Source organism: Mytilus trossulus, chromosome 6 (genome assembly GCF_036588685.1).
Source record: "Mytilus trossulus isolate FHL-02 chromosome 6, PNRI_Mtr1.1.1.hap1, whole genome shotgun sequence".
Taxonomy (NCBI): Eukaryota; Metazoa; Mollusca; class Bivalvia; order Mytilida; family Mytilidae; genus Mytilus; species Mytilus trossulus.
Window position 1 is genome coordinate 58,265,704 of NC_086378.1, and position 13,616 is coordinate 58,279,319.

At 30.6% G+C, this 13,616-nt stretch overlaps 1 protein-coding gene across 7 annotated transcripts in view; it reads right to left on the minus strand.

The window, feature by feature from the left end:
• Nucleotides 1-3,036: 3,036 nt before the first annotated feature.
• Nucleotides 3,037-13,616, minus strand: part of LOC134721597 (protein naked cuticle homolog 2-like) — a 58,984-nt gene continuing 48,404 nt past the window's right edge. For all 7 annotated transcript variants that reach the window (XM_063584695.1, XM_063584694.1, XM_063584697.1 and 4 more), the window contains 2 exons: nucleotides 11,964-12,367; nucleotides 3,037-7,138 (listed from right to left, as the gene is read on the minus strand). In XM_063584695.1, the coding sequence (XP_063440765.1) occupies nucleotides 6,484-7,138; nucleotides 11,964-12,367 (1,059 nt within the window). In that variant the 3' untranslated portion in view covers nucleotides 3,037-6,483. The remainder of the gene's footprint in view (nucleotides 7,139-11,963; nucleotides 12,368-13,616) is intronic.

Below are 13,616 nucleotides of genomic sequence, written 5' to 3' on the forward strand. Positions count from 1 at the left end.
AAGAATTAGAATTGGGAATTATGTCAGTTGAAAAAGAGCTACACAAAGGAGATGAAATTTGACCATATGTGCCACAAAATAAGTACCTGCTATGAATGTCTAGCTACAATTTGCCAAAACGGAGAGATGGGCTTCATTATGACCTCAACTGGTTGAACATGTTTTTAGACACAGCTTTATGACATACGGACGTACAGACGGAAAAGTGTCAAACTAAATGTCCTATCCTCTTCGAATAGGGGATAAAAACTTAAGTGCTAACTAGCTTATTTTTAATACATACTGTAACCTCTGTATATAAACAAGTGCATCCACTTTGGATAAATGATGCAGAGAATATTTTTTCCGAGTCATGTGTAACCAACCTTTCAAAAAAGAAATCTCAATATAAAGAGCACGTCCTACTTGTGTAGTCTGATACTGGTCTGGCATCTCAGCAAGGTGGCCTTCTTAAAGACTATGTACAACATACAACAGGACGCCAGGGCACTGTCAATATAAAAACTATGGGAATTACCGGCTTTAACTTAGAGCGGTAAGTTCCTGTTTCGAAATCCTACTAGATCCACGGCCCGAGCCAGTCAAAAAACAAAATGCTCACGGACGTCAAAAATCTCGGAAAGACTAACACTAAACTTGAGTATTGTAAGTACAAAATATATATATTACATGTACTACTACTGGATTGAAACACCAAATTAATAGTATTAATGAGTTCCAATACAAAACCACTCTAATCAAAATGAAACAGTATGAGTTTGATAGTCTGAAATCTAGAAGATGTTGTATTGCTAATGAATTCGAAACGATCGAACCTATAGAGCATCACGTCATGATAAATTGTCTGCGTACAAGTATATCATAGAAACTCTATGATTCACAGTCAAATCTCAAATTGTAATGAAACATTGTTGTCCACAGTTGAATTCAGAGAAAAATACAAGAATCTGCATTGGACTGCTAAGTCATCATTCACATTAAAGAAGATACATATATTTCCCCCAAAATATTTAAGTATATTTTTCTCATTGTTGAAGCCTGGACAGTGACCAATAAATGAATACATCCATGTATTTTGATCTGTGGTGGATATTTGTCTTATTGGCAATCACGCCACATCTCAATATTTTAAATTACAACTCAGTTAATGAAATGTATGCAAGTTGGAAACACAAGGGACGAGTATCTTTTATCCTAACAAGAAAATAATGCTGTGTTGTTTCTCTTTATTTTACCAGTTGTTTGTTCCTATATATATTTTTGGACTAATTGAGGATATTTAACTTCCAGTGGCAGATATTTTATGCAATCTAAACGGGAAAATTTGTGATATGAATCCTTCTTTTTATTTGACAGATAAGCACAGTTAGAACAATGTTTTACCTACTGGGTAGCAAGGTATTAGTATACAGGAAAATATGTAACCTTACCTGAACACTTTACTAGTATTTTCCTTTAAAGAAAATCAGTCTTTTCTTTATTGCATCCTAAGTAGAACAGTAGCATACAATAATGTTCGAGATTTTGACCGATCAGGGGACCAAACCTGTGACCTGCATTCGGAACAATCCTACTACCACCACAGTTAAACGGCAGTCACACATATGTACATTAGTAAATGCAGCCTGCATACACGTATGAAGAAACATACATGAATGCAGAAGTGATACAGAAATTCTGATAAAACATCGAGGTGATTCTGCAAATATTATCATTATCTGACAAAATAATTTCCAATCTGAGGGTTAACATTCACTCACTAATTGACCCTCACAGGGCGTTATCAAAACACTAGTTAGTAAACCTGTTTTTTTTTATTCTGACCAGTGGCAAATAGGTCATACATCTTCAGTAGGAATATTTAAACACGAATTTTCTATAAGTCATCCTTTTTCAAAACAAAAAGATAAGTTAAATGACTTGGTCTCGATTTGTTTCATAAATACAGAATGGCCAACGTCGACGCCAGGAACTTGTCTAAGGGAGAGATACATCCTTCTTTCTCAAAAATCACTGATTCAAACAAAACAATCTCTGAAATTTACATTATTAAGATGCTTGATTCCTTGATCGACAGCATATTGGTATTTTTTTACATTTGGAGGAAGTGTTTTTCAACATACAATCGACTTTCCCACGAAAACAAACTTTGCCCCTCTTCATAACGACATGTTCCTTTGTTAATATGAGGCCAGGAACTTCTTAGGAAGAGAAAAGTCGTCAGAAGTATTCTTAAACTTTACTTTCCGCTTCATAGATGAACAGATTTTCTCTCAGAGAATAATTCAAAATGTTGTGACTATGTGGAAAGCATTATCCCAACAAACTTTTAATAAACATATACAACATATACAGCTAAAACTGCCTCATATGTTGAATTACATCTAGCAATTGATAAAAGAGATGATTCTCCCAGTTTCCCCAATTGTTAATTTTCTATTTCTATGTAGCAATATTCCAGCATTGCCTGCATACAGAGCAATTTAAAACATCTCCCAGTTGATGCGATATTCCAGGGCTTGTATTGCCTATCATGATTTCCTTGGTAGTTGGTTTACTGCTCACAAGGAAGCAATTAAACCCAGAGTTTCAAGTGATGAAGTTTAAACTGTGCCTTTGAATGTTGAATGAGGGCATTATGAGTTGGTTGACCGTTATTGAATATGTTCCTAGTAACTACAACTCAATCCCCTTATCCCAATTGTGACCTAAGGAATCAAGATTTTTTAATTGGGAGTGTAGAAACATGAGTAACACCACAGGTGCCACATGTGGAGCAGGATCTGTTTCTCCTTCTGGAGCACCTGAGATCCCACCTGGATTTTGGTGAGTTTGTGTTACTCAGTCTAGTTATCTATTATATGTTGTGTGTTGTGAACTATTTTTTGCCTGTTGGTCTTTTTCTTTTTTAGCCATGGTGTTGCCAGTTTATTTTCAATTTATGAGTTTGAATGTCTCTTTGCGATCTCTTGCTTCTCTTTATACAGATAACTAGCAAATAATATTTCTTTCACATATATTTAAAAGACAAAATCGTCAATTTAAGGCTATTTTATTACATCTGATGGTCATATGTGCAAGGACAGAAACAATAACCTTGGTCAAATGATTGTATTTTTATAGACATATTACAGTCAAATAATACAGAATATGCTGTAGTCATGCTTTGATAACATATTTCAAAGTAATAAAACTATCTCCCAATACAAAATATGAAAAAAGATAACTATGAAATTATAAAAAGACATTGTCAGTTTCTAGTATTTGTAATGTATGCTTTTTTAAAGTTTCAGATGAACAATAAATACTCAGTATTTAGCTTTGTCAGTTTCTAGTACATGCATTTGTAGTGTTAGCTTTTCAAAGTTTGAAATGGATAATAAATACTCAGTATTTAGTACAGGGTTTAATCCAGAGATTTCTGAAACAATGATTGGTACCCAACAAATAACAACAACTTGTCATGTGATGAAGCAATGGACACAGATTTTCATAAATGATATACACAGTATAAAATAGGGATTAAGTATATAACACTAAACAAGCTTTTTGTTTGCAATTTGTTTCCACAATAAGATGAATTACCCTATTTTTGTCGTTCATATTTGTCAGATATTCAAATTCTTTTTGCCTCAAAATATTTCTAACTGTATCTATGCACACAATCTGTTTATCAATTTTAGATGTGCAAGCTTGTTGGACAAATTTCATCTTTATAGTTTTCATACTTAGTAATTGTTTAACATAATTAATCATTTTCAGTGCTATATTTATACCGGTTGTAATTTAATTTGATGAGGAAATATTTTCTGTAACACATGTTCCTATAGAATAAATCATTTTTTGTCTATAAACTATCAAAATTTTAAAATAAAATTATTCACAAAAAATCTGTGTAATTGAAATTAACTAAGAACAGCTTGAAACATTTCTTAAATGTTCATATGATATTGTAAAATCAGTGTGTACAAAAAAGGAAAGTACCAACAGTACAATGATCAATCCATACTTCTATATTTGTTGAGGTAGTTGATTTGAGCATGAAATATGGTGACTGATACATAGTGGAACCAATGATAATGGAAGCTGTATTTCTTTAATGATATAAGTGGCAGTTTATATAAATGTTCAAGACGGTCAGATGTGGGAGAGTTACCAGACACAGGCAGATTTCTGAAATTGTTTTTTACTGTGTAAACTACATGTAGAAACAGCTATGATTTTTCTTGAGAATGTATACAGTAAAAGAGTTTGTTAGAAGATCCTATATATGTTTATAACATTAAAGGACATTCAAAAGAAGCAACAAAGTTACAAAGTACCTTAGTTTTATATATGACCTTCTCTGTTTCAGGATTATCTGAACTTTAAAACACAGAACTTATAGATTATCAAGAATTTTACTTTAAAAGTAAAGGTAAACTTTTTTCTACAATCATTACATAAAATTCACTCTATTTTCTTACAAAAATACAGAACATTCACACATAATTTAACAATATACAACCATACAGAATGTCATCTTCATTATTTTAAAGATTCAGATTTTGTATTTTAAAAGGTTTGTGTATAATTAATATAGAAGCAACCTGTGCCCATTTCTTTAAAGAAACCATAAAAATAATTTAAGTTTAGAAATTTATTCGTAAAACAATCTTACATGCAAAAATATTCAAAAATAACAGCTAGGTAAATTGTGTTACAAAACAGGTCTAAGAAATTATAGATGAAGAAATAATCCTTAAAATAGATCAGTCAATAGAAATCAGACATACTACCAAGTAAATAAGGTACAACCCAGGTATTACCTGAACAATTTCACCTGATCAAATGTCGTTCAAATATTGCACAATTAAAGGATAGCTTTTTCAAGAAAAGTATAACGTATAACAATTATTTTTGCAATAAATCTATATAGTGACCACAATTGCAGTTTTCACGATAAACTTTAAAATCTATGAAACAAGAAGCTAATATTTATGAAAATTTTAGTTGGATTCTGTTAATAAACTTGTAATGAGAATTTTAAAAGCCCAAAAATATTTTCAAATGCCTCGACTGGTGGTCTTGTGTTTAAGAGTGAAGACCGCTATTCAAATTTGCTTCTCAAGAACATCTCTGAATTGTGTAGCATTTCAATTAAAGATATAAGCCAGGTGAAATCAGTTAGGTAATAACAATTTAACAACAGCCATCAACAAAAACAAAATCATTCATTCTTACAGACACATCTTCAAGTCCACAATTAAAAATAAATAACAAAATTGATCACAATACCCTGAGTTGAATATGTAATAAGCCCAAGAACAGTTTGTAATCAAGTAAAAATAACATCTCTCAAAAATTCTACTTAAAGCTTTTCGTCAAATATTGTTTTTTTTTTACAAAATACATATAAAATATCCATTATGGATTATATAAAAATTCTCATATACTGTTTCATTTTCCCAATATGTGGATATCTGTAGATTGTTGCTTACAGTTCTTTTTGATAAAGCATTTAGTACATTAGATTAAGGTGGTACCTAACACTTCAGGGAGATAACTCTGTAAAGTCAGCTAATCGTTTTAATTACAATGTGTTGTAAAAGGAATATTAAGCTTCTCAATGATCCAAATTGGTGGTTGTCAAATTGCTATATAACCAGTGTAATTTTTCTGACAAAATGGTTGGTTCAAAAAATTTTAAATTTTTAAATTTTTGTTAAAGTGTCAAAGTAAATACTTTGACAAAATTTTATGAAAATTAAACGAGCCAAATTAATTTTAGTGAAAGTGTTGGGTACCTGCCTTAAACCTTCTAACTGATATCTCTTACAATCTTTTTTTTTCATATACAAGTTGACAATCAAAAATGAAAACAAATGGCAATATGCTGGTAACATAAACATATAATAAGTTTCCACATGTTAATTTCATAATGTGGTAAACTTTTTATGCAACTAATGACAATTTCTTTATCTTCTATCCTATTTATTCAAACATGAAAACAACATAATTTATTGTATGACTACACTTAAAATTTAAAAAAAGAAATTTACATCTGACAAATTATGCAAATTACTTAAGCAAATCAGGGCAGCAAAATATCACATGACAAAATATCCTCTAATGAGATTCAAGTAACAAAATGACTATACAATAAACAATGGATTTCAATATGCCCTATTTAGCATCAATAAATGACTATAATATTAATACATATAGAAATCCTAATGCGAAATTTTAATTTTACAAAATACAGATTGTGTATATATATTGATAAATAAACTGTTTCGCTTTCTTAAAAGCATAAACAAATAATTAATTCCAAGTGCCTGTTTCAAGGTATTTCATTTCAAATGAGGATTTAAAAATTGTGAAAGTAGAAAATTTACAAAACTGTGAAAATTAAATATATAACCATCCTTTATCTTTAAATAATCTGTTTACATTCCAAGCATAAGTCTTGAGCAACCATTTTTTAACCATAACAATTACCCATCATGCCTCATGATAATGGTGGTAGTGATGGTGATGATGGTGTTCATGTATATGATGATGTTCATGTCTCTGTACAATCACTTTTTCACCATCCTTGTCAATTGTATGCTCTTTTTCAATCCATTCTGCAACTTGTTGCATTGCAAGGTCATGGTCCTTTTCTCGCTGTCGGTGTCGCCTATGATAATGAGAAGCTATTGCTGGCTCAATGTTCATTGGCAAACTTAACGGCCTGAATTTGTGTGATTTTGATGGTGAGAGCGAGGAGGAAATTGTCTTGTGATGTCCTTTCGGTGACCTACTTGCAATTTCCTGTGGGTCGAATGACTTTGATCTAATATGATCTACCCTAGATGTCAAGTCTAAATGTTTGGGTAAAAATTCAACCTCTTTTTTCACATTGTCACATTTATGTGGAAGGTCATTTGACCTTGACCTTTGATGTTGAGTATCCTCACACAATGTATTATTTTGTCCCTTTACTGCAGTGTGCTCGATTCCAGCCAAATCGAGGTAATAATTCCTACGATCTTGACATTCCTTCGCCCTTTCATTAACGTTAGTTGCACCATTGTTTTTACTACAGTGTCCACGGTGACGTCGTTTGTGATGAGAATGTTCATGAGTATTTCCTCTACAATCAGAATGATGCCGTCTGAAAAGACAAAAAAATAATATTTAATTACTTTATAAATTGGAATTACCTCCCTTCAGCCATCCAAAAAAATTGATTATTTATTTTAATGGTTTGTATGCATGATATGTTTTTACTCTATAATAATTCTCTCAAACCTTTTTAAATTGTTTAATTTACTGAAACTACATAATTGTTATGTTGAAAGACTACAAGATGTTGCTTATTCACCATGTTTTGTGTTTACGACTTAAACAGCAATAAAAAAACAAATACATGTTCAAAGCATAAAATTCACACAAAACATTGCATGATGCTGTCAATAAATTTTAAATTGTAGCAATGTTCAGAAACCGTAACATTATGTGATCTAGATTGTAAATATGTATGTTTAAAGTGCATCCCGCCATTAATCTTCTGGACTATTTAGTCAAAGGTGTTCTCAATTGAATTTCAATACCATTCAAAATGCACTAATGACAAAATGCATACATTGAACACTTTTAATCAATTAGAACAGTTAAGTTTTAATTATTCATTCGTTATACTTTGTCATAATTAAATTCAATTTGAAAATTAAAAAAGAGTGTATGGTGTTCAATGAGAGGGAACTTCTAATTATACAGCTGCTAGACAGACCTTCAAGGCTCTTAAAGACAAAAGATATTCTGTTTTAGACAGTCACATGCTTTTCACAGACATACAATGTCGGAACATTTTTAAATTGTCCCGAATATATGAGGTTTGGGAAGCCATGAGTGAAAGATACATTCAGTTAATTTGATTGATTGGTTGTTGTATGGTTTAGATTATTGAATTTCAATACCATTCAAAATGCACTAATGACAAAATGCATACATTGAACACTTTTAATCAATTAGAACAGTTAAGTTTTAATTATTCATTCGTTATACTTTGTCATAATTAAATTCAATTTGAAAATTAAAAAAGAGTGTATGGTGTTCAATGAGAGGGAACTTCTAATTATACAGCTGCTAGACAGACCTTCAAGGCTCTTAAAGACAAAAGATATTCTGTTTTAGACAGTCACATGCTTTTCACAGACATACAATGTCGGAACATTTTTAAATTGTCCCGAATATATGAGGTTTGGGAAGCCATGAGTGAAAGATACATTCAGTTAATTTGATTGATTGGTTGTTGTATGGTTTAGATTACGAAAGCAAAGGATTTTTCAGCAGCTATAAGACTTAGACAAAAAAACTGGATTAAAAATTCCTTACTTTTTCTTGATAATGTTAGCTAATTATGATGGACCCTAAGCATACAAGTATGTACTGGACTATAAATAATACATGTGTAATCGTAAACAGAAATTAGATCTGATGAAAGCAGTTACAAGAAAGACTTTCTCTTAATCACCCTGATCACATAAAAGGCATAATTATACTATTGTCTTTGATGTAGATTATTTATTTCTATGCAAACATGTTTTATCTGAAAAAATGAATTATACTAAGCAAGTTATGTAGGCCTTTTGGGAAATGTTCAATAAACACATTAATCAACTTCATAGAACATATCTCCTGTGATAATCGTACCATATTGTTTACTTCACAAGTTCGGTAAAAATCAAAGAGAATCTTGAAATGTTCTAGTTTATTAGTTTACATACAAGGTATTTCAAGGGTTTCTTGTTAAATAAAATGTCAACTTGCTCTATTAAGGCATTGGCAATACAAAAACGGACGGCAGTTCTGTAAATCATACTGTTTTCAATATCGTTCAATTTTTGAAAATTAAAAAAGCCTAACATGTGATGCAATGTTTGTTTGGATTGATATTTTATTATAACATCAGTATTAGGATAGTTTTTCTTTAAGAATGGCTTCAAAGAGTGAATAAAACTTTCTAGATTGTCCTAACAGCAAGTTCTCAATACTCCCTCTAGTAACAGGTATATAACGACAAACATTTAAAAGTCGTTCCGAGTTTAATACTCCTGAATTCCAACTAACCATACAAAAGAAGTTATCAAATAGTGGATTCTCTTCAAGTTAGTCAAGTAAATGAATTTCAAAATACACTTTAAATATGGCCCCATCCTGATACAAGATCAAACATTCCACATAGCTCATTTTCCTGAACCCATAAACCTAGATTTTTTAATAGTAATTCTAACATCTAACGTCTACTGATAATCAACATAAAATATAAATATAAAGTAAAATAATCAACAAGTTGTTTCAATCCAATGATCAAAGATATCCTCACAAAAGAAATAGTAAATTGATATCTGTAGTCAATAATTATTTGTTATAATATTATCTTTTACAATATTTAATTTCAGTCTTTTAAATCTAAAATAAGAACCTGATCTGTTGTTGAAAAATTATGCAACTTTTTTATGAAAATAATTTGTATCTTTTCCAATATTAAGCAACGGATCTTTAATCTTAAAGAAAAATGTTTCCTTTATAGTTTTATCATATAACTTTTTTATTTTAAGTAAACCTTATCTGATTCCCCTTGATGAAAAAGTTCAGTAAAATGTAGTTGGAATCGTTTACAAGAAGGTTTAGGTCCAAAACCCTTGCTATTCTGTAGTAAATGTTAAACTGAGATACACTTTTAAAGGATATTGACCCTTACAATGTGGTCCACTCTATCATAAAATTAGGCCCTTCAAGTTCTAACCACAAAAGAAAGGTTACTAAAATTGATCATGTACCAAATAGTTGGAATTCATTCTAAATCTTGCTTATTCAGATGCATCATTACCGATACAAATAAAGTTACTGTAAGAACTGTTGTAGTGAGTTTGATATATAAAGTTATTATAAGTGTTGTTGTAGTAAGTTTGATAACTATGATTGCCCCTTAGAGCTGTCCCATGGATTTTTATAGAGATTGTCAAATTTTACCCTAATTACAAAAAAAAATCCTCTAGCTATTTCCAATGTTTATTTTTAGTTTTTTTTTTATAGCCACCATTAAATCATACATTGAAATTCATCAAATTATGACATTTTTTTTTCAATTAAGCAAGTAACCTTCAATTTATGATAATAAAAAAATTCTTCACATTAAGTACTATAAACCTGTCAGGACTAAATTCATTTGAATACTTGTTGCCTGTGATTATTATAAAACATTAATGTGATCCTGAACATTAGTTATGGTTGATTAGTTAAAGAAGTCACACCTGATTGAACAAAGACAGGTATAAGATCAAAGACATTTTGATACACATCATATCTTTGATGTTTGAACTGTATAGATATGCTAGTAGTTGTAGGTTAAATTAAAGGGGTCCAAAGGATCATCATGTTCATATTTATAAATTAACTTTGGTGGTTCTTTTAATAAATACTCTTTAAGTCAATAGCAAATTTATAGTTAAGATTTTTTTTGTCCTATACATAAATATTGCATAACTGCGGTTTCTTGTGTCTTATCATATATATTATGTTATTCTCTTTATCTTATTAACCTAGTAGTCAACCTCACTTAAAAGACTTTTAAAAAAACTTATAAAATCTTTAATAATTCTTCAACCTGTACTTTGGGTAAGAATTTGACACTGAGAAGGGCATATCTTTTTTCAAAATTGACACATACTTTTAAATCAAATAAGATATAAACAGGTGTCAAGGTCAAATACATTTATAAGACTTCAAACAATTCTGGTTAATCTTCGAAAACTTATAAGTATCCTTTTCCAAAATCTTTATAATTATGAATTTTTAAATGACCCTTGAAAATATTATGAAAAGTATTTCTAACATTTAAAAGTGTTTCATGTCGAATGAACAAAGTGAACACGAAAGGAGCCTCTTCAAGATGGATGGATCGCTTTCTTTGATTGAAATAGATGTCGCAAAAACACTTTAACAACAAATTGATTTGGTCTTTTAAATCAATTTGTATCCAAATATTCATCTATATAATGAATTCTCCCATGTAAAACAGACTTCAAAGAGATTTTCTTCTGGTGTGATCAAAGTTGATTTTTTTCCCTTTTGGTTTTTATATATTTTTTCCTGTGAGGACTGATGGGTTCTTTGTAAAACTATTTTCAAACGACAAGTGAGTTTTGATCAAACAGCACAGAAACATTACTACCTTTTACATGAGTTTTTTTCTACTGAATTCATTCTCAAGTTTAATTAGGATCTTAAACAGAATTCCAGCTCTCATTGTAAACATGTATTATTAAGAATCTATCTAAGAATGCAATATTAAAACTACAGTGATAATTTATAAGTAATGGATTTGAAGTTGGTAATTTATGAGTACTTTGGCCATGAGGGGTCGAAATGTAGATCACTTATGCTGTACACCAACAAACTTTTCAAAATTCTTATTTCATGTTAAGCTCGAATTTGAAGTCACTATATTTTCACTATTTTAAACATTGTTTATGTATTCTTTAAAGAATATATCCAAGTTTAAAATTTTTGTCACAATTTATATTTTTTTATTTCTTTACTCAGAAGGGAAAAAAGTTGAGTTTACAGTAAAGATAAAGTTTAAAATTTAGAAAAATCAGAAAAAAAGAACTTGTCAGTCAGCATTGATAAAATTAATGTTCTGAAATGCCTTATGTTAGTCAAATTCCTCAAAAGTGTCTGAAGGCCAAAACTAACTAAGCCGTATCTCCTATTTTTTATGTTGGTACTTTATTGTTCTGCTCTTTGTTTAATGTTAGAGTGTTAACGAAACTAATGTCCTTTAACACTTGTCTAACACAAGTACAAGTGTATAATCACTCTTTGGGTCTTGAAAACCCTTTGCATATTTGACCCCTTAATCCTGTGTGTATAAGCAGACCCTTTAAGCATAACTAAGCCTTGAGAATGGAGTTTCTATCAAGTTAACTCACCTAAGTTGTTTAATGTGATTGCGTTCCATATTTTCTTGCACTAACTCTGCCAACTGTTGATGTTCTTGCGAGGTAAACGGTAATCTCTTTGGACTTTGACATTGACTTAAATTGTTACCATAGCAATGTCCTTGTTTCTCACTATTGCACTGTTTCAAGGGCATTTGTAAATTTGCCTGTGTAAGATTGTTTACTTTTTGTAACTTTGTAGTGTCCTTGACCTTTGAAGTGTCCTTGCACTTGTCCTTATTTTCTTTGGACTTGGGTGACCCTTTGTGACAGGGTGACAATGACCCATCTGGTCCCACTGTTAGTCTGAGTTTTAATGTTTTTGTTCCATTTGAGGGTATTTTGATAGAGGATCCAACTGCATCATATAAAGCTTTCAGCAAACTGGATAAATCCTGGGAAAGATATAAAAAAACTAAATAAAAAATCAATATATATCAGGTACACCTGTTTTTTATATTTTTATACCCAGTCACTCATTTTTTTTTCATTTTCATTTGTAACAGGTTGTATTAAATAAATTGTCCCTCTACACCCCCCCTCCCCTTCCTTTTTCCCCTGTAACTAGTTAACCAAAGAAAAAATACCATGAAGTATTTATTGAACCAACCCTCTCATACATTTTCCCCTGAAATTGCCTTTAAATTTTTTATCTGCCAGTATATGTTGCACTGTGCTAGCTTATTACTAAAATTCATCATTTGTGCATAGTAATGTTTAAATGGAACTAAATCCTTTTAAACTAAATAAACCTCTAAAAACTGGTGTGATTCCCATCAAACAGAAAACATAAATGTAGAAATAATTTTCCTGAAACTAATGCATGAAATCTATTATATCTATATTCTTTCAATTACTAATACATCATGTAATATAATTGCTTTGACTAAAAATTGTACGATTAAAGTACATAAATTAATAGGATATAACTCAAGCTGTTGGAAACATATTGCATGCCTCCCAACTCCAATACTAAAAGTCCCATCAGTTTAATAATTAAATTCCAAACACAAGCTTTTGTCTTCAATTTTCAGAGGGATAGATCAAAAGCAACGCGGACATCAATAAAATGTTTAAGTCATCCTTTGAAAATTATCTTTAGCTTTAAAAATCAAAGAAATATCATAGATAATTACTCAAAAGTAATAAAAAATGCTTTTTCCGAGCCACAGCATGCGTCAGACATATTTTCAAGCCATTTGCCCACTAGCAACTTTTTTCGAGTTATTTTGATCCTTAATTAATTGCTGATCAAAGGGTAGTTATTGTCATTAACTAAAGCCTTTAATCCTAGTCAGTAAATATCAAAGACAATTAAAAAACTCTTCATACTTCAGATTTTTTTTCATCATCAAAATGTATGTCTGCCAAAGAGAGATTAAGGCGATGTTGATATACAAACGTTAACAAACAATCTTTGTTAAAAGGCGTCAAAAAGGCAGAGAGCCAACATGATTTAATCTTGCACTCAAATTCATTGTGCTCTTGAAAATTTAGGAAGGGAAAATTTGTTTATATGCTAGTGTAGATTTTTGTTGGCAACAAATGTTTCTGGCATGGTTTATATTCAAAAGAAGAGAGAGACAAAATCCAACAAACAAAACACACATTTGCTGTATTACCCAAATCTCCTGTTTAAAAGCT